The sequence below is a fragment of the Giraffa tippelskirchi genome, chromosome 8 (assembly GCF_054371585.1).
Source record: "Giraffa tippelskirchi isolate mGirTip1 chromosome 8, T2T-mGirTip1v1.2.pri, whole genome shotgun sequence".
NCBI lineage: Eukaryota > Metazoa > Chordata > Mammalia > Artiodactyla > Giraffidae > Giraffa > Giraffa tippelskirchi.
The window spans coordinates 17,788,112-17,813,717 of record NC_137282.1 but is presented as its reverse complement, the minus strand read 5'-3'; the positions used below and the strand labels follow the sequence as shown (position 1 = coordinate 17,813,717).

Below are 25,606 nucleotides of genomic sequence, written 5' to 3'. Positions count from 1 at the left end.
GCTGGCAAAACTGACCAGGAGTGGAGAAGGGCTAGCGGGTCTCCAGGATTAGGTGCCAGGACCCACTTTTGAATCATCTTTACACAAAAACCAGAGACCACGAAATGGGCCAGAGAGCGCCAAGGCGATGAAGAAGGTGCTTCGGCGGAGTGGCGCTCAGTTGCTCCGACCCAAAAGTCCACAAGCACCCTCTACGGACACACGGCCAAAGGGCCAGGCTTCCTCCTCACAGAGTCAACTGCCCGTACCCTTTCTATTACGCCTCATTTTACTCTTGACAACTCTTTCTCACAGTCTCCGGAACCCAGGTGCGGCCAGCCTCGCCAGAGCCCACTTTTGACTTGACAGAGCGCACGTTTGACAGGACTTGGCTAGGCGGGCGCCAGCGAGGCCGTCTCACCGCCCACGTGACGTGAGGTGTCCTGCATTTGTTCTAACGCTACAAATGGGATTATGAGTTCAAAAACCTGGGCTCATCTCAATCTGACCAACGACCCAGCTTCAGGGTCTAGCTGTCTCCCCAAATTCCTCCCTTAACAATGTCTCCACTCCGCTTTGCCAGGGAGGCGCACCCGGAAGGGGCGGGCCTTCCGCCCGGAAGCGGGGCTCCCGTCACTATGGCTTCTCGTGGGGTTGTTGGTATTTTTCTACTCTCTGCTCTCCCCCTCTTGTGTCTGGAGCTCCGGCGTGGGATCCCAGATCTGGGTAAGTGTTGGCTTTTCCCTTTTGACCCTGAAACTCGGGTAACGGCCCCATGAACACTGCGTTGAATTTCCGTTTCCCAGCCGCGAGGCCTCTGGGCGGCTTTGACTACGACTCCCAGGTTGCACCGCGCCGGCCTCCCTCTTCCGGATCCACGTCTGGGTTGGGGTCCGGGTAGGAGTCTGGTAGAGGGAAAGCAAGGCTGCACTGAGAAAGTTGACTCTCGGTGGCTGAAAAAGTCGCCCTAGATATGGTGAGGTGTTGCGTGTAAGGGAACAGAGCCAGAAAGCACAGGAACAAACATATACATGACTTTCAAATTGTGTTGAATGCTCAGAAAGAAACAAACTGACGTAAGGTAAACCTGCTGAGGAATTTAAGCCGAGATTTAAATGATAAGGAATCAACCCTTTGAAAAGCTGGAAAACATTTCAGACAAAGGAATTGTGACTCGTTGGAGGAAAAGGATGAAGACCATTGAGGCTAGATCAAGGAGACATACAGGGAGATTGGCGCAAGATAGTATCAGTAACATTCATTTAGCACCAAATTCTAAATGCTGTTCATTTATTATCTCATCTAATCCTCTTTACAATCAGTATGAAAAGGCAAAAAGATGGGTACTGTTATAATCCCTATTTTTGTTGTTCAGTCGCTAAGTGGTGTCCAACTTGTTGACAGCAACCCCATGGACTTCAGCACACTAGGCTTCTTCTTTACTATCTCCTGGAGTTTGCTCAAACTCATGTCTATTGAGTCGGTGATGCCATCCAACTATGACATCTTCTGTCACCCCCTTCTCCTCCTGCCTTCAATCTTTCCCAGCATCAGGGTCTTTTCCAGTGAGTCAGTTCTTCGCATCAGGTGGCCAAAGTATTGGAGCTTCAGCTTCAGCATCAGTCCTTCCAATGAACATTCAGGTTTGATTTCCTTTAGGATTGACTGGTTTGCTTCCCCTGCATTCCGAGGGACTCTCCACAGTCTTTTTCAGCACCACAACTGGAAAGCATCAACTCTTCTTATCCTTAGCCTTCTTTATGGTCCATCTCTCACATCTGTACACAACTACTGGAAAAACCATAGCTTTGACCATACAGACTTTTGTCTGCCAAGTGGTGTCTTTGCTTTTTAATACATTGTCTAGGTTTGTCATAGCTTTTCTTCCAAGGTGCAAGTGTCTTAATTTCATGGCTGCAGTCACCATCTGCAGTGACTTTGGAGCCCAAGAAAATAAAATTTGTCACTGTTTCCACTTTCCCCCATGTATTTGCCATGAAGTGATGGGATTGGATGCCATGGTCTTAGTTGTTTGAATGTTGAATTTTGAGCCAGCTTTTTCACTCTCTTCTTTCACGCTCATCAGGAAGCTCTTTAGTTCCTCTTTGCTTTCTGTCATTAGAGTGGCAGAAACTGAGATATAGTGAGGTTAAGGGATTTCCTTAAGGCTTTTTAGAGGTCACTGGGTTCTGTGTGGAGAATGTTTTGCAAGGATGCTACAGCAGAAGCAGTGAGGCATGTTAGGCTTCTGAAGTAGGGAAGTCATGATGACAGTTGGCCTGGACTAGGATAACAGAGGAGGTGAAATGTGCACAGATTTGGGATTTTAGCCAAGTAGAATCAGCAGGGTTGTTGATGGATTAATGACTTTGGTGAGGGAAAGGACAGATTCAAGGATGATTCCAACATGTGGCAGAGAACAACTTCAAGCAGTTAGTGGTACCAGTGATAAAAGGAAAAATGAAAGGAAACGTGGACTGGTAGAGAATCCGTTCATTTTTTGACATATTAATGATCTGTTTACATGTCTGCCTCCCTTATTAAACTCACTTCTAAAATTGGTCACTGTGAGAATTCTCGGGAATTGGTTAGGACTTGCACTCTCACTGTGGAAGGCAGGGGTTCAATCTCTACTTGCTGCATGCATGCATAAATCAATGAATGGATGAGAGGGAAAGAGAGAGGGAGGAAGGGAATTAGAGACCATGATGAAGTTTAACTTTGTATATTTCCTCTCTTTACCCCTACCCCCAAGAAGTCAGGTACCCAGAACGTTGCTTGAAATAAAAAATTAAACTGAAATGCCTTTAAAAAAAATCTACATTCTCTAGAAGTTTCTAGCCATATTGGAATCTAACAAGACCTCTATCTAAATCATAGACAGAAATGTTAAATTCATACTTATTCCAGAATCTACCTGCTTCCTTACCTTACAGAATTCACCATTACTCTGCTCATCTGTAATCTACTTTGCACTATTATTTTAGCCACTAGTCAGTGAGAAGGTAGTTACTCAGGGTTGCGGAAGATGTTCACACGATAAGCTCTGACCACAGGATAACATACTTCTTGAGGACAGAGACCCCCCCTTCTTCTTTTTTTGTATTCCCATCACTTATCACAATATCTAATTTAATAAAAGTAAAAAATTCTAGAAAATGCAACTGGGCTCCTGGTAGCCTTTCCATTTAGTTTTATACATTTTCACTTAACTCCTTTCTTCTAGAATCCTCTCACAACTGTGAACTGGTGGTTGTCTACTTTGGTTTGTTGTTACTAGTTCTGCAAATATCCAGTAACAGTATTTTAGTCTATTTTAAAAATCATACATCTCAGTGCAACAGCTGCAGGGCTAGTTATGTTTGGACCAGGACTTAGAGATCCTGCTTCTTTTAGCTGGAGCTGCTAGTTGAATTACCAAAGAGAATTCAGACATATTCATTCACCTGTGCTATATTTTTGGACATATATTGAGAAATGATCCGTGTTTTTTTTCTACTCTGTAAAAGCATTCATTGCTGATACATTTTAACTTATACTTAAGCTAAGTGTTTTAATGCTGGTTCATCACATTTGTTATCCTTTGAAGTGTCCTGCATATGGGCTCTTGAGCATAGTATAAACAAAACATCTCAGCTTAATTTAAAAATTTCTTAGTTGAGAGGTGTACACATAAATCTAGTTCTTTTGTATTCCCATTTGAAATTGCTTGCTTGTTAGAACAAAAAGCAGTGTTATGGAACATAAATTCCATAAAGCATTTGTTTCTCTAAATATATATACTCTAGGTGTCAAATTACTTTTGAAATGCTCATAGTTACTCTAGAGTTAATTACATGTCATATTGAACAATGCCTGAATCAGTAGTTAATGCTGGCAAAGGTTGGAGGGGCTGTAATGCAAAAGAAAACAAAAAAACTTTAAACAAATTTAAATTGCTTATTTTTTTAAGGATGATATATAATATGTGTGTGTGTATATATATATATATATATATGTATGTGTGTATCTGTTTTCAGTTAAAAATAAAATATTTAAGTCTGTATATATGATTCCTTTGTTAATTCTTAGTTAATTGACTAACTGCCAGCCCCCATCACACTGGTAAGATGGTTCCTCTATACTTTTGCCTGGTAACTTTTGAGAATTACAAAACAAAACTAGAAATTCGTGGAGGGTGGAAACCATTTTTAATCCAACTTTATACGTACACTCCCTACCATTTGGCAAAGTGTATTACACAAAGTAGGTACTTGTTACATTTTTGCTGATTAATTTTCATTTGGTTCTTAAAATAATAAAAATCAAGTACTGAAATTTTAATTTTTTCTAGGCAAACGTGTATCTAGTAAATTTATTTACAAATGATGAAGTAAATATTGAGCAATAGAGAAGTACAGAATTGCATAATTTACCTGTGAGAAGAATTTGGTGTTTCAGTGGGAGTGGCTGTTTTTAAATAGAACTAGAATCTGATCAGATGATACTATCACAATTTAATTCCCAATTATGTGGATTATTTTCTTTCCTTCTCTGAGCAGAAAGGAAACCAGAATTTATGCATTATTGATAGTCATATGTTTATAATGTAGCCAGTCACTCAGATTATACTTAAATTCCTTCTCCTTATCTCTCGATAAGATGTTCTAGAATTGTTTTATAAAAACTTGTTTTGGTAATGACAGTCATGATGAATTTTGTTGCCCAAAGGAGACTATATGAAAAATCTTAAGACAGTTACATACCTTAACTTTTACTGTACTTTTCTAGAACAGATAATCTTCTAATGTATTATAGTACTTATTATTAGTATCAAGAAAGATGTTTGAATTGTAATTGTAATTTTTTTTAACCTTTATAAGGAATCAAAGATCTAATTTTGCTGTGTGGCCGGATTTTCCTACTGCTTGCTCTTCTTACATTAATTATTTCTGTGACTACCTCATGGGTTAAGTCGTTTAAACCTTCCCAAGTTTATCTGAAAGGTAAGTTTATTGTTTATACTACCCTTTTATACTTTTCTACAGAAATTTCTTTCCTTTATTCTAGAAATTTTGCACAATAAGAATCATTTTACCATTAATTTGTGCTGTGTAATTTTATGGTAAAGTAATACTTACAACTTTAGTTAACAATTTTGATTGGGCTATACCTCAATATTTTTATGAGAAATTGTTCTTTTTTCTTGTATATGTCTGAAACTATATCATTTCTAACCCAAACTTCAAAAGGTCTATACAATAGCAGAGATCCCTTCTCTTGACATTCAGTGGCTTATAATCTAATATTGGTTAAGTCACTGCAAGGGTTGCCACTCACATCCCACGTTGAGAATCTAGGTATATTGCTTTTACTATCATGTCCAAGGGTGACCGAATGGATGCAGCACAGTATTCTACACCTCATGTGTGGCAATGGGCTTCTGTAGAGCTGCCAAAACCCTATCCGGACCTGCAGAAAAAAAACCCATTATTCTTGAAGTCTCCCAACCAAAACTGTAATATGCAATATTAATACATGTCAGAAAGTTTTTGTTTCAGAACAGACCTTTTCCTACAGACTGACATTTCTTACAGTGTTGGGAGCCACGTTAGGCATTACTGACAAAATGGAGGCATGGCCCCAACCCCCTCTCCTCATCCCGCAGGCACGGTCCCAGGATGAAGGAGTTAGGTCTTGTGATTCTGACTTGTCCTTTCCTTCCTTCGGTTGAGTTGGCTGGAAAGTATGTTAAGGTGCTTATTGTTCTTGCATGAGAAAGCACAAAGCCTTCTGCAGTTGCCCAGGAAATAATCCATAAAGTTACATTTGTTCAAGGACCTTTACAAAGAATGTTCCAGGATGAGCACATAGGCGGCAGCTTGAGGCCATGGGAAACATTGTTATCTGAAACCTGCTTGTAAGGGAAATGTTTATGGCAAAAGTAGTTTGCTGAGTTTAGGATTTAGGAATAATTAAGAATAGTTAGAAGCTAAAAGTTTAAGGTATGTTGTAGTGTTGGCATATTTTACTATAGCTTATAGAAACTAGGAATTTTAGAGATACTAATAGCTAAAAGCCTTTTTAGGAGATAATGAGCTTAAGTTACTAGGGGATAGCAGGATTTAGAAAGATAAATAAACTGAGGAATGTGGTATGCAGCCCAGAGACAAACTTGAGTTACAATGTTACCACAAGGACACTTAAGAGGGAACTCTGAAGGACAACAATGATTTATGGAAACAGTAAATCTGGGTGAGGGGAAACTGAAGATGTCATACCTCTGACCTAATGCTTTTGTAAAAGTATAAAGGAAAACCTGATGCTTAAAATAAACATGCAGTCCAGTGCTTTGAGTGAGAGGCTGCATCATTCTCTCCGCTGACACCATTCATCCCTTCAGAGCGTTTCCCTGGCTGCTGGAGCTGGACTCCGGCATTACAGAAAGAAATTTCTTGCAGATTTCTTTGTTTAAACTGTCTGTGTCTATCTTATCTTTACTATTTGAAAAATAAGTCCGTTTTTTGAAGACTTTTCTCTCCCCAAATGTGAAGATCTACAGATGATTTTCAGAGAAAATAACATTCAACTTACTGATACATGGGAATTAAAAAGCACTTATATGTTTTAATATCTTAGAAGAAGAAGAGAAGAATGAGAAAAGGCAAAAACTTGTGAGGAAAAAACAACAAGAGACACAGGGTGAAAAGGTAAAGCCTACTTTTTGGAAAGTATATAGAGAAAATACAAAAATATCTGGGGGAATTTCAAATTTAAGTCACAACTGAGTGACTTTTACTTCACTTCAGAGAGCCGTCTTCAGACTTCACGCCTGGCCTTACTGCCTATCACCCTTTTAGCCCATCTAAAAGAATTAAAAGGTATAAATATTGAGAAGTGAAAGTGAAAGTCGCTCAGTCGTGTACAACTCTTTGTGACCCCCATGGACTATACAGTCCCTGGAATTCTCCAGGCCAGAATACTGGAGTGGGTAGCCGTTCCCCTCTCCCGGGGATCTTCCCAACCCAGGAATCAAACCCAGGTCTCCTGCATTGCAGGCAGATTCTTTATCAGCTGAGCTACCACGGAAGCCCGAATTTGGTGGCATTTAGAATATTCACAGTGTTGTACAACCACTACCTCTGTCTAGTTCCAAAACATTTTCTTCACCCCAGGAGAAAACCCCACACCCATTAAACAGTTATTTCCCCACTCCTCACTCCTTCCATCCTCTGGCAACCAGCAATCTGCTTTCTGTTTGTATGGATCTGTCTGAATGTTTCATACAAGTGAAATCATATAACATGTGACTTTTTTTGTCTGACTTCTTTCCCTTGCCTAATGTTTTCCAGGGTTCATCCATATAGCATAAATCAGCACTTCATTCCTTCTATGACTGAGTCATATTCCACTGTATGGATGTATCAGAATTTATCTGTTCACTGATGGACAGTTAGGTTGCTTCCACCTTTGGACTACTGTGGATAGTGCTGCTGTGAATATTTGTGTGCAAATATTTGAGAACTTATTTTCAATTCTTTGGGGGTATATACATAGAAATGGAATTGCTGGGTCATATGGTCATTCTATATATTAACTTCTTGAGGAACTGCCAAACTATTTTCCACACTGGCTATACCATTTTGTATGTCCACCAACAGTTTCTGAGGGTCTCATTTTCTCTACATTCATTTCCGATTTTGGTTGTCATCTCTTTTTCTTAGTCAAGTTAAAGGTTTGTTAATTTTTTTTCAAAGAACTACTTTTTGGTTTCACTGGTTCTGTTGTTTTTCTATTCTATTCTCTGTTTTTATGTCTTCTTTATTATTTGCTTTCGTGTGCCAGCTTTGTGTTTAACTTGTTCTTTTTCAAGATTTTTAAGATGTAAAGTTAATGATTTGATATCTTTTCTTCTTCTTTAATTAGATATTTACAGCTATAACTTTACCTCTGAGCACTGCTTTTGCTTCATCCTATCCAAGATTGGTTTTGCTAACTAGAAGTTGCATTTACCATGGATGATCATCTAACAGTTATTTTCATGACCTTGAAATGCCAGGTAGCACTTGGGCATACTTATATCTCCAACCCCCAGTAAGTTTTTGTTGCACTGAAAACCCATTAAAGGATATATAGGCACACTGCCATACAAGCAGAAGTACAGAACATTTGTTTTTCTTTGCATTATGTGCAGATTTTTAGAGAGTGATGCAACAGTGGGGGATGTAGCTTTTTTGGCAAAACTGAGTTAGTGTTAAAACACCATTTCTTACCTGCTTCTTATTTACAACTTTATAGACAATGTAAATAAAATCTTAGGGGTGTTAATATATAGTAATGCCACCTGATTTTTTTTTTTTTTTATGCAACAGGTCAGCAGATACATAGAGAATGTTCTAAAACCTAGCCAGGAAATGAAATTGAAAAAGCTGGAAGAACGCTTTTATCAGATGACGGGTGAAACCTGGAAGTTAAGCAATGGTCATAAACTTGGGGTTAGAAAATATTCTCATTTCATATTTTGAATTCTGCTATTGTGTATGCTTCCTTTAACATATACTAATTTTTTAAAAAATTGCAAATTATTATTCCAGTCTATTTTTAGGAGTCTTTATTAATAATGCTTATATATCAGTTATATATATATATATTTAGTTTTTATTGATCATATTTGTATGTCAAATGTTTAAGTGGCTTTTGGTGCCTAAAGAGCATATAACTTAGATCCCTGAGAAGTTCTAACTTAAGACAGTCTTTGAGAAAACTGTTGACTAAATCACACCTTTTATATGAGGGCATCCAAATCTCTTGGGTATTATAAGCTCACATTATATTCATTCTGTTTAGCTCTGTTTTTGTGAAGCCAAATTGACCTTTGACTCTCTTTCTTTGGCACTGAGTATGAATTTTGTCATTTGCAAGTGGAAGTTTACAATGTTAAGTTTTCTTTCAGAGAAAAAAGGATATTTATAAAGAAATTCATTTTTAGAGGAACTGGCTGTAGATTTTTTTGTGTAAGATCCTTTCTGTCCCAAAGACTTTTTTTTGCTTTCTGTTTACACTGTACCTTTCATCATCCCATAAAGAAGAGGATCCAGTAGGGGTAAACAGGATTCTGACAGTGAAGCAAAATGTTTGTATCCATTTCATAATGGTAAATATGTCATGAAACCATCAAGGGTTGGTAAGAAAGGTAATGTGAAAGATGGCAAGATAAAATGCAACTGCTTTATGTAGTGACTTCACTTCTGAATTGAGTTTGCTTTTGACCAGGGTGATGAAGATTTGGGGCTTAATAGTGAGAGTCCGACATCTTTTGAAACAGCAAACAGAGAAGCAGCGAAGAGACGGAACTTGCCTAAGCCTGTAACCAAAGTTTCACCACCCGCTGAGCAGCCCACGAAGAAGGAGGTCCATTACTTAATACCTGTTCACTGAGCTGTATCTGCGTACAGTAGGGATATTGTTCTTTGGGTGGAAGTGGTATATTGAGGGAATCCAGATGGTGTCTTCATTAAGAATCACTTTTCTTGTTAAAATACTAGCATTCTGAGCCAAACTTACAAGGAATCCAGGAAGGTAAATGATAGCACATTTAGTAAATAGTTCTTTTTAAGGAAGTAATTTAATTATGTAGAAACAAAAAATGCAATATTTACTAAGGGAGACATTCCTTTGGGCAGCTAAGATACAATGAAGTCATATATTTTGTTGTTGAGTCCCTCAGTTGTGTCTAACTCTTTGTGACCCCATGGACTACAGCATGCCAGGTTCCTCTGTCCTCCATTATCTCCCAGAGTTTGCTCAAACTAATGTTCATTGAGTCAGTGATGCCTTCCAACCATCTTTTCTTCTGCCGTCCGCTTCTCCTTTTCCCTTCAGTCATTCCCAGCATCAGGGTCTTTTCCAATGAATCGGCTCTTTACATCAGGTGGCCAAAGTATTGGAGCTTAGTTGAGTGGCTAACGTTATTAACATGAATATATCATTGTCCTCAGTGCCCCTTTTAGGGAATGAGTTAGCAACCATTCACTCTAAAGTGATGTCCAGGTTTATTACTCCTTCTTTTCTTTCAAATCTTTAATCCCTAAGAAGACTGTGATTTGGAGCTGGCTAAGGTTGAAATAAGTGTGTTTCTATTGAGTTAGGGAAAGCTGCTAAGCTATGTGTTCCCTAAAAGTAGTTTCCAATGTGTTGCTTCTCAGTCTGAGGTTTCCTGGTCCCTTCATGGAGCTTGAGGGTAGGAACTGGGTCTTTGAACTGTTCCTAACATTTGAAAAAGATCTAGAGAGCTACATGGACTCATTACATTTGTAAGATTCTTAGCTATTTGTTAATAGCATAGATTATCTCATGCTGATGGTAAATTCTAATTGACCGTCACATGTTTTTGATACCAAATAAAAACAAATTATTTAATAAATGCAATGAATGTTTGTTAGATAAAATGTTATAAAATATGGAATCTATGGTATTAAAAAATAAAAAGCATCCCTTGAAGGTGAAATTGTTGTACAGTGTTTTAGTGAGAGAAAATGCTGTATACATCTGTTTTTTTAATAGAGTAACAGAAATAGGGAAACACGGATAAATCATGAAAGCAACCAAAGTGAATGGTGGTTTTCCAGCCCTTTAGAAGGCGCCAGTGAAGAGAAATATATATGTACTCATCCTGACGCATATATGTGTGAACCTAAATAATTGCGGGGTTTTACTGAACTTAATTTTTATCCTCTGTTTTTTAGTAGTACATTTTTATGTAATATCTTAGAACAGCATAAACACAACATTCTTTAAATGTGTATAGATTAGCAGCTGTCATCTGAGATCTGTTTTTTTTTCAAATCCTGTTTTTATGATGTATTGTTAGCACAGAGTTGCTTATCTGAAAATGTTTATTGAGTCTCATTCTCTTTGTAAGCATTTTATAAATGTATATTAAAAGAAAAGATTTCATTAAGCATAGATATGTCCAAACTCCATGTTGAAAGGAACTCTTCTCTTCAAGGTTATTTTCTTCTTATTCCGTTTACATTCCTGTTACTAAATACTTAACTTTCTTTAGGTTCTTGATTTACCTGAAGAACCTCCTGAAACAGCTGAAGAAGTAAGCTTATCTTTTTTTTCTTTGAAAATCAATGTATTTTTAATTTTCTTTAACATCAAGTTAAGTACATCTTACCTACATTTGGGTTTAGAAAGAAAAAATAGTACAGTGTTTATGTGTTTGCACCACGATTAGGTCTTGTTTCAAATATGGGGTGGTATCAAATGCTTCAGTCAAGCACTATTTTGGAAGCCTACTGTTTTCTGAGCTTGTGTTTTAAAGCCCTCCCACTTCATCGGGCAGAGATTGGATATGTGGTCTTTCCCAGAATGTTAGGTCATCAAATGAGTTGCCTATTAAAATAGAATCAGAATAGGCAGGTGACTTCAAATTGTAGTTTTCCCATTAAAAAAGAGAAAATGGAGGATGTAGCTACTTTGTAGGTGTTTGAATTGAAAGATGGTTTGCTGTTTGGGGTCAGAGTTGGACTGAACCCCAACTCTGCATTGTGTCCTCTGCCTGACTGCTTTGCCATAATCTGTGGCGGCTGCCCAGCTCAGTTTCACTCAGTCTCTAATGTACAGAAGTACATCTTTAAAGCCGTGAAATGGCATAGGCAAAGGAAAGCTGGATAGTTTTCCATTTCTTGACTCTCAGCGACTGTTATACTCCCTGAAAACCATTTCTGAGGCAGCCATGAATGCGCTGGAGGGTCTCATTTTTGCCAGCACATTTGCAGCACATAAGTTTAGTATTTTGGATACTAAAATACTGAGGAAACTTCTGAAAGCCTTACAGAAAGAGACAATGAAGTGTGTAATCAGTCCCAGGAGAAACACAGTTTAAGGAAAAACCAAAGGTCTAATTCGTCCCTGTTAACACCTATCACATCCAAACCCATGATAGTCTGTCCTGACCCTCCTACATCCTCACCTCTCCTCAAGCTCGGGGTTGGTATCTGTGACAACCACTTATAATATGGGAGTAACTAAGTACAGCTCAGGTTGACAGGGAATGCCTTTTAAGAATTTCAGTTCAGTCGCTCAGTCATGTCTGACTCTTTGCAACCCCATGAATTGCAGCACGCCAGGCCTCCCTGTCCATCACCAACTCCCAGAGTTTACCCAAACCCATGTCCATAGAGTCAGTGATGCCATCCAACCATCTCATCCTCTGTCATCCCCTTCTCCTCCTGCTCCTAATTCTTCCCAGCATTAGGGTCTTTTCCAATGAGTCAACTCTTCGCATGAGGTGGCCAAAGTATTGGAGTTTCAGCTTCAACATCAGACCTTCCAATGAACACCCAGGATTGATCTCCTTTAGGATGGATTGACTGGATCTCCTTGCAGTCCAAGGGACTCTCAAGAGTCTTCTCCAACACCACAGTTCAAAAGCATCAATTCTTTGGCACTCAGCTTTCTTCACCGTCCAACTCTCACATCCCTACATGACCACGGAAAAACCATAGCCTTGACTAGACTGACTTTTGTTGGCAAAGTAATGTCTCTGCTTTTAAATATTCTGTCTAGGTTGGCCATAACCTTCCTTCCAAGGAGTAAGCATCTTTTAATTTCATGGCTGCAATCACCATCTACTCTGGCTTTAAAGCGCATGACCTTACTCCTACAGAACACCAGTCTCTCACCAAAGGTGATGATAGATGTCAGGTGGTCAGTAAATCCTTCGAAACTGTACCTTTTTGCGACTACAGGTGGAAGGACGATCTTCTTGTTCAGAATCTTAGGTCTGTAACCCTAAAAAGGTCAAGATACCTCCAGCCGGAGGCAGTCGGTGTTGCTCTCCACTTTACAAGAGTTATTTGTTTTGTTTCTTTTCTGCTCTTTTCCCATACTTGACAGATGACTTTCTGTGCCACGCTCATTAAAGTGTCCGTCACAGTAGTGGAGTTTTAGAGCTGGGATGAACCTCAATCATGTCTCATCCCATCTCAACTTGAGGCTGAAGCCACAGGCAAGATTTTGAGGTCCCTCCTAGGGGAGCCCAGGCCCTCTGGCTGTGTGAAACCTCTTGCCTTAACTGCCTTGTTTACCCTAGAAGCAATACTATCCCTATTTGCTTCTCCTTGCTCCTATTTGCTTCTCCTCTGGCTTTGCTCTGATTTTTGGTCCTCTTTGCTGTTTTTGGCTAATAAAGTCAACAAAATTAAGGTTAAAAAATTATTGCCTGAGGATCACATGTAAAATGTGTATACACACATATATACATAGTATCAATCAGGTATAAGCAATTTTAAATTATATAATAAAGTTTTGTGAAGAATGCTGCTAATGTATAGTTAACACCACTTGATACTTGTCCAGTGTATTCTATTCTACACTAATCAAGAAAAGAAAATAAATTTTGGAAGATTTTGATTCTGTCAGAATCATCACTGGGCAAGGCATTTTCCACCTGTGCAGCTGCTACTGCATATAGATTTCTTAGAATTCAAAGGGTAAATTCCTAATTCCCTGCTAGCCATTCATCAGCCCTTATTTTTACCTCCCGGGATGACTCTGGGTGTTCCAGTTTATTCTCCTTGACTTGGTCACCCTACTCTTTGATCTAATGAGCTGTTTCTGAGCAATTAGCCTGATCCCTCCAGGTGTCTGCCTGACCTTTCCCCTCTGTTGTAGTTGGACTGTTTAATAATAATGAAAGTAGACCTTAGGCATGGAATGTCATCATCATGATAAAAGTTAAAACCAAGAAAAAAGAAGCATTCTAGTTTGGAGAGTGTGCCTTTCCTACCTATCCTTCACTCCATCACCCTAAAAAAGTGCTTTCAAAGTTAAAAAGGCACACCTGGAGTTGGCAATGAGCACTATGCCACAGTTACCCCAGATTTTAAGATGTTTGTCTTTGTCAGTCACATAGTCATACTTGTTTCTGGCTTTCTGCAAAGTACCATTTTGTATTTTGTCAACTTTGAAGCTTTGCTCTGATCATGATCTATCAGCATACATAAAGCTTGCCCATCATAACTAATATATTTTAATCCCTAAGCCACATAACTGTTTCATGAGTCCATATATAAAAAAATGATTTCACCTTTAGGAATACTGGAGATTTTAATTTTCAGGACATTCTCTATTTTCTTATTAAAGTTAGGCCCTTTAAGTGTATGGTGCCACCCACAGAATAGAGGGACATCTTAATAAATCTTTGTTGCTCAGGGAAGGGACTAACATTCGTTTTAAAGGTTATCAGAACAGTATGAAGTTTTCACTGTGTTTGTGTGTATTCTGTATATGTAGTAGCTGTGGCTCTGTAGGCTTTACAATAGCTGTATGAGAAATTTCCTGTTATAGTGGAAGCATCCTTGGACTTAGGAGCAGACTAATAGATGAGTGAACTAATGGCTGACGTGGATTTCTGAAAGGGGGGGTGGAATCTGAAACAATGCCATTCTTAAGCCTTATACCCTGATTTAAGTGCCTGTTATGTATTTCATATTACAACTATCGAAAGAGTTATAAAATAATTTGGTAAGATATTTTAAATGAGAGGAGGAACTAACTCATGGTAGTCTAGAATTCACAATAGAATAGTCACCACATGTTACTGTTCTACTTTTAAACTGAAAAGACAATAACCGAAAAGACAATAACTGTAGCATTTAAGATAATTTGAAAAGCGTTTTGTAAATCATCATGTAATTACCATAATACCATAGCAACTATTTTCATTATTGTATGCTATCTTATTTCATTTTAAGGGGAGCCAAATTTTAATTAGTGCTGCTCCTTTTCATTTAGATTTCATTTAAAAGTCTGTGTTTGGGACAGAGATTGACTTTACAATTTGGATTGTGATCCAGGCCTTTGACCTGTTCATAGGTCAGTCCACTAGACTGTTAGTAATCTTAGGAGAAATTACAGACCCACCTTTCACAGTAATTGTAAAAATAAATCAGTAACTAGGTTTCAAACAACGATTGTTCTCTTAAGTATTTATCTAATCATAATGGTAAACATTAAGTCACTATATTTTAACCTTAGTTTCTTTGAAAGGATTTGGCTTTAATTCTCCTCTCAGATCATTAAAGTTTGGACAAAACCTCACTGTAAAAGTTAGGTTTTATTGTTCTACAAATAAGCAAAATTGGCTTTTAATTTCTGATTGTTAGTTTGTGTTTTATTATAAAACTCTCCTTTAGTAGAAGTAGTAACAGAGCTCAACACTGCACCAATCTGGATGTGAAGCAAACACCCTACCTTCTTGCATGGAAATATTTGCTAACGTGGCTTTCCTGAAGCAGGTGGGTGCTGCTATAAAACCACCATTTCCACCATTTCTGTAACTGTGCTGCCAACAAAACTCTCAGGACAGTTAGGATAACATTCATAAAAGTTAAAAACAAGAAAAAGATAGCATCCTCGTCTGCGAAGTGTGCCTTTCTTACCCATAAGAAAGGGTTAAAACATTTTCCATAGGACCATCAGAAAGGGTTTCCTGAGGGTGAATAATGAATGTCAGAATTAATGACTGATTTGTCATCTTTATTTATTTATTTATTTATTTATTTATTTTTATAAATTTATTTATTTTCGTTGGGGGCTAATGACGTTACAATATTGTAATAGTTTTTGCCATACATTGACATGAATCAGCCCTGGGTTTACATGTGTTCCCCTTCCTGGACCCCCCGCCCACCTCCCTCCCCATCCCATCCCTCTGGGTTGTCATCTTTTTTTAAAATTGAAGTATAGTTGATTTACAATGTTGTGTTAGTTTCTGGTGGACAGCAGTCATTCAGTTATACATATATACATATTCTTTTTCATTGTGGTTTATTACAGGATATTGAGTATAGTTCCTTGTGCTATATAAGTAGGACCTTGTTGTTCATCTATTTTATATATAGTAGCTTGTATCTACTGATCCCAAACCCCTAATTTAGCCCTCCACTTTGGTAACTGTAAGTTTGTTTTCTATGTCTGTGAGTCTATTTCAGTTTTGTAAATAAGTTCATTTGCATCTGTTTTTAGATTCCCCACATAAATGATACCATATGGTATTTGTCTTTCTCTTTCTGACTTAGTTTGCTTATTAGTATGATCATCTCTAGATCTTTCCCACTCTTTTCTTTTTTAGAATGTTCTTTAAAATACTAGCATGTTGCAAGCTCTTTTTAGCTATTTAACACTTTTATCAGAGGAAAAATTGTGGGGGAACTCAATATGTAGAACAAAGCTGCTCCCAGGAACAGGGGGTCTCCTAGACCCCCAGCAGCCAGGACTAACTCCAGGCTCATCTCTTGTTCCCATGAGGTAGACATGGTGCCCAGCCTACAATGATGGGGTGGCCTGGGTAACGTTTTGTTTCCTTCCAGTCCAGTGTTTGTCTTGCCTGCAGACTCTGAGGTGGCCCTGGATCATCTTGGCTTGGTAAGGCCTCTTTCAAAGCCCAGCTGCAGTCTTGATATTGTCTGGGCAGACAGAAGCCTCGCGTCTCTGGCGCCCTCTCTGGAAGACTCTGTCACTGGTCTCCTCAAGCACTGGGAAGATATTTTTCCGGTTCAGAAGAATTATTTCTGTGTTTAAGATGAATTTTCTCTGGAACTTAATGTTGGCGTACAACTCTGAGAGCTAAATTTCTACAAAACCCCACATGAGTGCCTAGAATGAGGTACAGGTGTTTCACAGGAGTAGTGATTTTGGAATTACAAAGAGCGGTGGTTGGAATTCCCATCTGAACACTTTTTTCCTCAGGTCGTGACTGTAGCTCTCCGCTGTCCAACTGGGCGTGTGCTGAGGAGAAGGTTTTTTAAGTCTTGCAGTTCACAGGTGAGGAAAAATCATATTTGGAGAAATATCTGTGTTGAATTTGGCAATAGTTTATTCTCATGCTGGAAGAATGTGTTCTCTGTTGTCTGCACTACCATCAGGTGAGGATAAATGGGATTTATGTACACTTTACATGACAGAAATTTGGAGAATTAGGCATGCTGAGCCTCCTTGAATTGTGATTTCTGCATTCAGATTTTTTTCAGTTCCTCCTTTTTTTTAATTTGTTTTTTAATTATATTTTCACAGCTCTGTGGTAAGATGCTTTCAAATCTTTAGGAAGCAGCTGTTATTAACTCTATGCTTATTATCCCTAATGGATTATTAATCTAAGAAGCCCCACTGCTTGTATATGTTTTCAGATAATTCTCTAAAGCTTGTTTCTTTTTGTTCGAATAGACTTTTTTTTTTCTTTTAAAAACAATATTGTGTTCACTAGCAATGATTTGGAAAATATAGAAAACTAGAGTGAAAAACAATTTTGATTTGCCATCTGACACCAAAGCCAAGTACTAATATGTTGGGGTATTTCTGATTTTAAGTACATTTGAATTTATCATTATGCATGCATTAAAAATCTAAGTAATTGTCTAAATAATTTTCTCTTTATTGTTGCATTTAACCTTCTATGTCTAGACTGGTAAGTCGCTTCAGTCGTGTCCGACTCTGTGCGACCCCATAGACGGCAGCCCACCAGGCTCCCCCGTCCCTGGGATTCTCCAGGCAAGAACACTGGAGTGGGTTGCCATTTCCTTCTCCAATGCATAAAAGTGAAAAGTGAAAGTGAAGTCGCTCAGTCGTATCCGACTCTTAGTGACCCCGTGGACTGCAGCCTACCAGGCTCCTCCGTCCATGGGATTTTCCAGGCAAGAGTACTGGAGTGGGTTGCCATTCCCTTCTCCAATGCATGAAAGTGAAAAGTGAAAGTGAAGCCGCTCAGTCATGTCCAACTCGTAGCGACCCCATGGACTGCAGCCTACCAGGCTCCTCCATCCATGGGATTTTTCAGGCTAGAGTACTGGAGTGGGATGCCATTGCCTTCTCCATGTCTAGACTACTATAAACTACAATAGGAAATACTAGTAGGTTAGACTACATAAAAAGTGTAAATTCTATAAAGCTCATCAAGTTAAAAATTTGGCAGCAACAATTTAGTAATTATTTATAAAGCAATGATTATGCTAGCTATAGAAAAAAAAAATTGCCTGGGAAATCCCATGGACAGAGGAGCCTGGTGGGGGTCCATGGGGTTGCAAGAGTCGGACATGACTTAGCAACTAAACAACAACAATTTAATAAATATTTATAAAGTAATGATGATTATGCTAGCTAAAAAAATTTGAAAAATTAAAAACCAAGTGATAAACATGAAAAAAATGTTTGGTTTCAGAATCAGAGAAGTGCATATTAAAATGGATACCATTTTCTATCTATCAAATTGTCAAAGATTAAAAAGAAGAGTAACCAGTTTTGGGCAGTGTGTGCAGAAAACAGGGATTCTTATTATATTACATTCACATTGTTCATGTAAATGTAATTTAGACTGCTGTTCTTGTGGGATAATTTATCAGTATATATTGAAAAATATATCTTTTGGCCCAGTAATTTATGAGAATTTATTCTTTGGAAATAATGACAAATGATCAAAGGTAATAATATAAGTGCTTATGTAGCCATTGGTTAAACTAAGGCACATTCATATATTGTAAAATTATGGCATTGTATGACATAATGCACATTTATTACATGGAATATCAATAGGTACGTGGAGGTGGTAGAAGTCAGGGGTTACTTATAATTGATATAAGTATCACTTTTATATAAAGTATAATTATTGATATAAGTATATAAGTTGATATAAGTATAATTGATACCAGCATCCCCTGAGAACATTCCGTCATTCAGCTTTCTTCCTAAAGCAACACACCATCCTTTAGCAGGAGTTTTAGTGGAAATTTGGACGATTACAGTGGGAATCTTTATGATAGGAAATGCAATACATTCATAGGGATGGCCTATTATCAAAAGGCAGAGTCTCTGGCACGTGAACATGTCTGTCTTGACTGTTCCTGGGTGATTTTGATGTGGACTATTGGCTTTGATTGTAATCTAAATGACTTTTTTCCCAAATGCTAACCTTTTGTTCTTAACCTTTTTAGTGAATAATCTCCCCATGCCCTATGATTGGAGCTTTCCTAACTGTTAAATGCTTCTGCTGCCTGTAGGTGTCAGTAGTCCCTAGGCCTTCTTTGAAACAAAAGGTATCAAGGGTCATTCACATCTCAAAATTCATGGCATGCTGTTTTGCTTTAAACACTGGAAAGTTCCTTTGAAAGACATGAAAGTTCTGTTTCATGACTCCTAGGGGCATGATTTAACAATGAGAGATCATAAATTATCATGAGGGACACAATTGTGTGCAGTATTTTTAACGAAGCTTTTTCTCTTCTAGGTCTTATTTGACTGGATGATGAAGATTGGGTATCGCACATCCCTTTACAGCCTTTCTACTTCCTTTCCCAGAAGGCCTCTGGAAGTAGAGGGAGGCTGGTCACTGCAGGACATTGGAATAACTGTGGATACTGTACTCAACGTGGAAGAGAAAGAGCAGAGCAGCTAGTTAAGAAATGCCAACTAGCTGTTTTACATGAAGTCAGTTTTACATGAAACCTGTTTTACATGAAATCAGTTACACCATGACCTTACAGGACAATAGAGGATTCACATTAAAATCATGCCATACGTTGATTGAGCTCAAGGCCGCAAACATTTCAATGTTGATCTCCGTGGAAATGTATGCACATAAAGTATTAGAAAAGGATTGCTCTCTACATATAATAATTTTGGGAGTGTGCCATATTACAACGTACCAAATGAGGATGAGATAGAGATGTATACAGTAAGGTGCTCATTAATTTGTATTTTCCCCAGCTGATGCCATTTATCAGTTTCTCCTTTCAGTGAGCCTTGCCATAGTGAACATTTCACCATTCAAACTCTTTAAGGTCTTCTAAGTAGGAATGTTTAGTCTGCTGTACTTCTAGAAATTAAACTTTGAAAATGTTTCAAAGCTCTTTTTGATAGTAAACATTGTATTCATGTTTACTTAAGTAATGTTTGAGATTTATTTTATTTTGCCTTGCACTTTATTGTAACATTTACAACATTCCAGGTGGATCAGTATTTTAAAGATAAAACAATGAAAACAAAATGAAGGTGAGTTTTAAAAATATATCTGGGCACTTCATTTCCCTGCTTAGACTTCTATAATGGTGTATTCACACACTATATTAACAAGTTCAAACTCCAAGGATGGTGTTGCTGCTAAGTCACCTCAGTCGTGTCCGACTCTGTGCGACCCCACAGATGGCAGCCCACCAGGCTCCTCCATCCCTGGGATTCTCCAGGCAAGAACACTGGAGTGGGTTGCCATTTCCTTCTCCAATGCATGAAAGTGAAAAGTGAAAGTGAAGTTGCTCAGTAGCAACTGACTCTTAGCGACCCCATGGACTGCAGCCTACCAGGCTCCTCCATCCATGGGATTTTCCAGGCAAGAGGACTGGAGTGGGGTGCCATTGCCTTCTCCAAAGGATGGTGTAAACACTGTCTATTCCAGCCACTCCTTTTGCTATGCTATCACTTTTTTTTTTAAGTTTTTTTTGTTTGTTTGATTGGCCATGCCCCAAGGCATGTAGATCTTAGTTCCCCTATCAGAGGTCAAACCCATGCTCCCAGCATTGGAAGTCTTAACCACTGGACCACCAGGGAAGTCCCCACATGCTATCTTAAGGGGTCAGTTTAACTTGGCTCCTCTGTGTATTGCCCTTTATTTAAGCTGCTTTCATTCCTCTTCTGTAGAATTTATTACACTGTATTATAGCTATATTTTCCCAAATACATAATTTCTTAAAAACAAGGATTACATCCTTTCCCTTCAGAAGTACCTAGTGTCTAGTAGTGCTTAATACAGAATGTTTGAAAATAATAAATTGTCCCAACCTTTAACTTCTTTTTCCCTGGAATATTCCACATTGGAAAAAAAAAAAAAGAACAATGTTTTCTGATTGTAAATTAATTATAAAAGCATTTGGAAACAAAGTTACAAAAACAAAAGTAAAATCACGCATAATCTCAATACCAGAAATAAGTATGACTGACGTTGCGATTCTGTAGGTCCTGCCAGACTTTTCTGTACTTACGTGCCATAGATTAAAAAAACAAGACCTCATATTTTTAGACCTTCTGGAAAAAATGATTATTGTAAAACCTACCAAGTAATGATGCTGCTTAGGAAATGTGGGAGCGGCTCCATGGTGGTCCCCAATGATCCCTGCCCCCTGGCCGTCACACTGTGTGGTTTCCTACATTGTACCAGGGGTGGTCTGTGTGGTCAATAAAATTCAACAGAAGTGGTGTGTGTCACTCTGAGATTAGGTTATGAAAGACTGTGGCTTCTGTCATGGGTTGTCTCTGGTCACTCAAATGGAGAAAGAAGTCATACTGTGGGTGGCCTCATGGAGAGGCCTGTGTGGCAAGGAAGTGAAGCCAACAGCAAGGGTAAGGAGCTTGTGCAGTTATGTGGGAATTGGAAAATGCAGCTAACAAATTAAGAAATCTAGCTAAATCTATTTCCAACCAGAGTACTGAAAACATCAGCCTGTTTCTTCTTGCTGCTTATAGTAAACTGAGAAGAAAGAGAAGTTCAAGAAAGGACTTAAAAAGGAACCAGGGTTCACTGGTTTGGAAGATCCCAAATAATGCCAAACGAAATGGCTTCAGAGCAAAGTTAAATCAAGGACACTCTCAGAAGTGTCAAAGTGTTAGTTGCTCAGTTGTGTCTGACTCTTTGCGACCCCATGGACTGTAGCCCACCAGGCTCTTCTGTCCATGTGATTTCCCAGGCAAGAATACTGGATGGGTTGCCATTCCCTTCTCCAGGGGATCTTCCAGACCCAAGGATCAAACCCAAGTTTCCTGCACTGCTGGCAGATTCTTTACCTTCTCAGCCATCATGGAAGCTAACACTCTCAGGAAAGCACAACAGTACAACTGTAAAGTCATTTGTTAAGATCTGAAAAAAGATCAAAAATGATGCCTCAGAAAAAGACTCAAAGAAGGTTCAAAGTTTTAAAAATATATCAGCAGGAACCTGGTCAACTTGGACCGAAAGAGACAGAGAAGTGAAAATACAGGGAGGCCTTTGGACCCCGAAGATTCTACTGGTGGGAAGCAAGCTGAGAAAATGGCTCCCCTGTAAACCTTTCATGTAAAAGGATGACTCAGAAGATGAGGCCAAAGCCTCCGAGGGCCAAAGTCAAGAGCCATTTGAAAGTCATTTCCTGGCAGGAAGACTGAGTTCTGGTCAAGGAATTTCTAACACTTGCCCAGCTGGATTTCAGAACTGCTCACAGACCAGTAACTTCTGTGTGCTGCTCATTTTCTGTCTTTCTGAGCAGGAATCATCCTGTCTGATGAGCATGTGTACTGGGCATGGGGAGGGGGAATACCATTGCTACTCACAGGCCTACAGAGCGAGAGCAACTGTGCTTAAGTGCTGCATACATCCTCATAGCTCCATCTGCACCTGGACCTGATAAGATTCTGGACTGATGCCGAGCTGATGCCGGAATGGGTGGAGACTTTTATATTCCTTGGGAGGGGGTAGGCTGTAGGAGCCAGCCTCCCAAGTGGCCCCAGTGGTCCCTCTGTCCTGGTATTCACATTTCTGTACTGTTTCCGCCCACAATGTACCAGGGTGGATCATAGGCCCAATAGGATGAACTAGAAGTAATGCTGTGTCCCTTCTCACCTTAGATGATAAAAGACAGCTGCTTCTCTCCCTGGCTTTGTCTCATCAGTTACTCTGATGGAATCATACTGTTTGCAGCCTAATGGAGATGACCATGGATCAGGCAATGGGAGCCTCTCGCCAACAGCTCTGTAAGCGAGCTTGGGGAGAATCCTCCAGCTTCAATTTTATCCAGAGACTGCAGGCCTGGCTGACACCTTGACTGCGGCCTAATCAGAGACCCTGAGCCAGAACCACTCAGCTAAGGTGCTCCGGGATTCCAGACTCACAGATATGGTGGAAGAGAGAATACACATTGTTTTAAGCTATACTGTTTTGGGGAAATTTGTCATGTGGCAATAACTAACTAGTACAAGCAATATTGAGGGCATTGTCCCCAGCAATATAAAGACCTTCATCCTTAGGAATGACTTTTTATTTTTCTGGATTCTTTGGTTCCTCTAGCTGTTGATATCTCTTAATCAGGATCCCTTTCAAAGACTCGGGAAGCTTCCATTATTCTTTGAAATAGATTCAAATGCAAAGAGAAATGCAAAAGAAAAAAAATCCAAACATTTCCATATTTACCTGTTCTGATCACAGGTTCTATTTTCAGTTGTCCATCCACATCCATTTCCAAGGATATTGGCTGCAGAAAAGAATTATTACCATTTTAAAAAGATCTGTGTTTTTTTTTTTTAAAGCTAAAATTCCAGACATTAACAAATAGGTCCTAAAATTTGTGGGATAAATATTCCTCCAATCCCCGATTTCTAACATAAAAATGTTAAGGCCATTTCTTTGCCTGGTAATACATTTGTTTTTAACACAAAGAAAAAACACTGTGAGTTGCATGTACAGCTAAAGTGCTAAAAATAGATGGTTAATTGTTACCTTGGTGATAAAAGCTAATTCTTCTTAATTTAGGGAAACTGCAGATGCCTTAAATCTTGATTCTTGGTTAATAATACCATTCTCTTATACTGTAGTCTTCTTCCAATGAGTTGGAAAAATTAGAAACATATGATTAAGGACTCATTTTTTTCTAGATGTGATGGTATTGTGGTTAGGTGAGAAAAAAAGAAAGCCTTTAAAGATACATACTACAATATGATAGGAATTATGGTCAAAATCTGCTTCAAAATAATCAGAGGGGGACAGTAGGTAGGGATATAGATGAATAAATATTAAATTTAAGTAAAAGATACACTGAGGCACCTTATACTCTTATTTCTACTTTTGTTTAATTTTCCATGATAAAATGTTTAAAGATATCACCAGCTTAAGACAAAAAAAGAAGCAGACTTGTAACTTGTCAAGTGATTTATAAGAGAAGTGTCACTTAAAATGCTTTAGATTTTTTAAAAAAGAATAGCCTGAGGGAAAACTAACTTGAAACTTAGCCTATGTATTATTGTTTTGAATAATATCCTTCAGTGAAGGAGCGATATTGAAAAATTTAGAAGACATTCATCTTTAGTATACTAACGAAGAGTCTGAGTGTCAACTGAAAAAAAAGCACAACATGAGAGTTGTGGGTTATGTTTTTATTTGGGGGCAAAATGAGGACTAAAGCCCAGGAGACAGCATTTCAAATTGCGCTGAGAAATCGCTAACAAGAGGCAGGGGGGAAGGTCAGTGAAATATATGATTCAGTGAAGGGCTCAGTGCAGTCAAGCTCATATTTTGTCAGAGGCTTGCTGCTAGTCATGGGGAGCAGGTGTCACCACTAATGATGTCAGCATTTTTCTAATTATGAAGAGATGCAAGATGGGCTCATAAAATCTTCTGAAGATATCTATTTGAAGACCTGTTCTGCCAGTTTTTTCCCAGAACACAGAGTGGGTCATACCTGTTTTCACCCTGAGCTCTTTTCAGGGGGTGTTGAAGGTCAGCAGCTGCAGCAGCTCATGATTTAATCCTTGTGGAGGTAGATGGCACATGCCAATTTGTAGCTGGCACAAGTATTTAAAAAGAGTGTGCAGTCAATATGTGTACTGTATAACCTATTTATCTCTAGCACACAAGCCATATATCCTTATTTAGAGAATTCCCCCTAATTTTATTACTCCTCCTCTCTGTTCATACTTCACTTTGTAACTTTCTCCCTCTCTGTTTTGAGCTAATGGGGGAGATCAGTTGAGTAATTGGGTTTAATGATACCATAGCTGCTTATTATCAAAATACTGCAATTGTCATTTCAGGTTGTTCTACTATTGACAGTGACACTAACACATATTTTGTTGTGGGCAGAAGAGAAAATAAAAAACAAAACCATCTTTTCTCTGTAGGAAATTTTAAAAGAAATGTGATATTTCCTTTTAAGGTAGGGGGATGGGGTGGGGAGCCAGGGTGGGAGAGGGAAGACTAGCCTTAATCAGATAATTGTTCTGTTGGCTGAAATTTTGAGATCCTGAAAAGAGCAAGTTTTGAACCATACAGCAGTTTTGGACTTCCACTTAGGATGTGAAAAAAATTCCCTTAGAAACCTGCAAAACATGTTTCTCCTACCCTAAAAACAGCTTGATGAAAGACACAATGGCAACGTTTTTGAGCCCTCAGAGGCTGCAAGGCAACCACAGAAACTGAACTCTAAAGATAACCCACTGGGAGGAGAGACAGGACAGACTTTTCCATTTCACATGGATGAGACAAAAGGTAACTGCTCTAGAAGTCGATAAGAAAAGCTCAGCAAAGATTCTAGCATCTGTAAAGGCCAAGCATGGGCTACCACATCACTTTGGAACAGGACTGGCTACTTCATCTGTGGGTCTTAGTGAAAAAGGAAAATATGAGAACTTTTGCTCAAAAATAAAGAATTCAGGATGGTGATGGCAGAGCCTGAAAGCAGCTGCAAGGACCTTCAAAGTGTGGGCTCTCTGTGATGCACAACAGATCATGTACCTTGAAGCCGGTCCTCAGACACAAAGGGAGTTCTCACTTACCTGAGAGCTCTTCGCCCTCCGCCTTCACCAGGCGTCCCTGAGGAGGAGAGAGTGCGGTGCTGACCTCCCTTGCAAACGC

At 38.8% G+C, this 25,606-nt stretch overlaps 1 protein-coding gene and 2 long non-coding RNA genes across 9 annotated transcripts; 2 read left to right on the top strand and 1 right to left on the bottom strand.

The window, feature by feature from the left end:
* The first annotated feature begins 22 nt into the window (after positions 1-22).
* UBXN8 (UBX domain protein 8) lies at positions 23-19,540 on the top strand. Of its 7 annotated transcripts, XM_081523525.1 has the most exons (9): positions 23-417; positions 563-705; positions 4,842-4,964; positions 6,598-6,668; positions 8,331-8,453; positions 9,232-9,369; positions 11,024-11,065; positions 16,720-16,794; positions 19,247-19,540. In XM_081523525.1, the coding sequence occupies exons 2-9, from the start codon at positions 618-620 to the stop codon at positions 19,412-19,414; spliced, it is 828 nt and encodes a 275-aa protein (XP_081379651.1). In that variant the 5' UTR covers positions 23-417; positions 563-617; the 3' UTR covers positions 19,415-19,540. The 7 variants fall into 7 exon arrangements, with proteins under 7 accessions (XP_081379651.1, XP_081379652.1, XP_081379654.1 ...); XM_081523526.1 differs by lacking the exon at positions 11,024-11,065; XM_081523528.1 differs by having other exon boundaries at positions 23-705; positions 4,953-4,964.
* On the bottom strand, positions 4,151-25,606 carry LOC145518695 (uncharacterized). Its single transcript, XR_014063150.1, has 4 exons — positions 25,528-25,606; positions 24,435-24,537; positions 23,171-23,231; positions 4,151-5,430 (listed from the first exon to the last, which is right to left on the bottom strand). It is a non-coding gene; the product is annotated as an uncharacterized LOC145518695 (long non-coding RNA).
* LOC145518696 (uncharacterized) lies at positions 19,640-25,559 on the top strand. Its single transcript, XR_014063152.1, has 2 exons — positions 19,640-22,849; positions 22,891-25,559. It is a non-coding gene; the product is annotated as an uncharacterized LOC145518696 (long non-coding RNA).

What these genes read in the sequence shown, in the direction of transcription:
- UBXN8 (XM_081523523.1), top strand. Translation starts at nt 540, where the DNA reads ATGTCTCCACTCCGCTTTGCCAGGGAGGCGCACCCGGAAGGGGCGGGC. An exon ending in AAGAGACACAGGGTGAAAAG is followed by an intron (nt 6,669 to 8,330) that starts GTAAAGCCTACT and finishes TTTATGCAACAG; the next exon opens with GTCAGCAGATACATAGAGAA. An exon ending in GCAATGGTCATAAACTTGGG is followed by an intron (nt 8,454 to 9,231) that starts GTTAGAAAATAT and finishes GCTTTTGACCAG; the next exon opens with GGTGATGAAGATTTGGGGCT.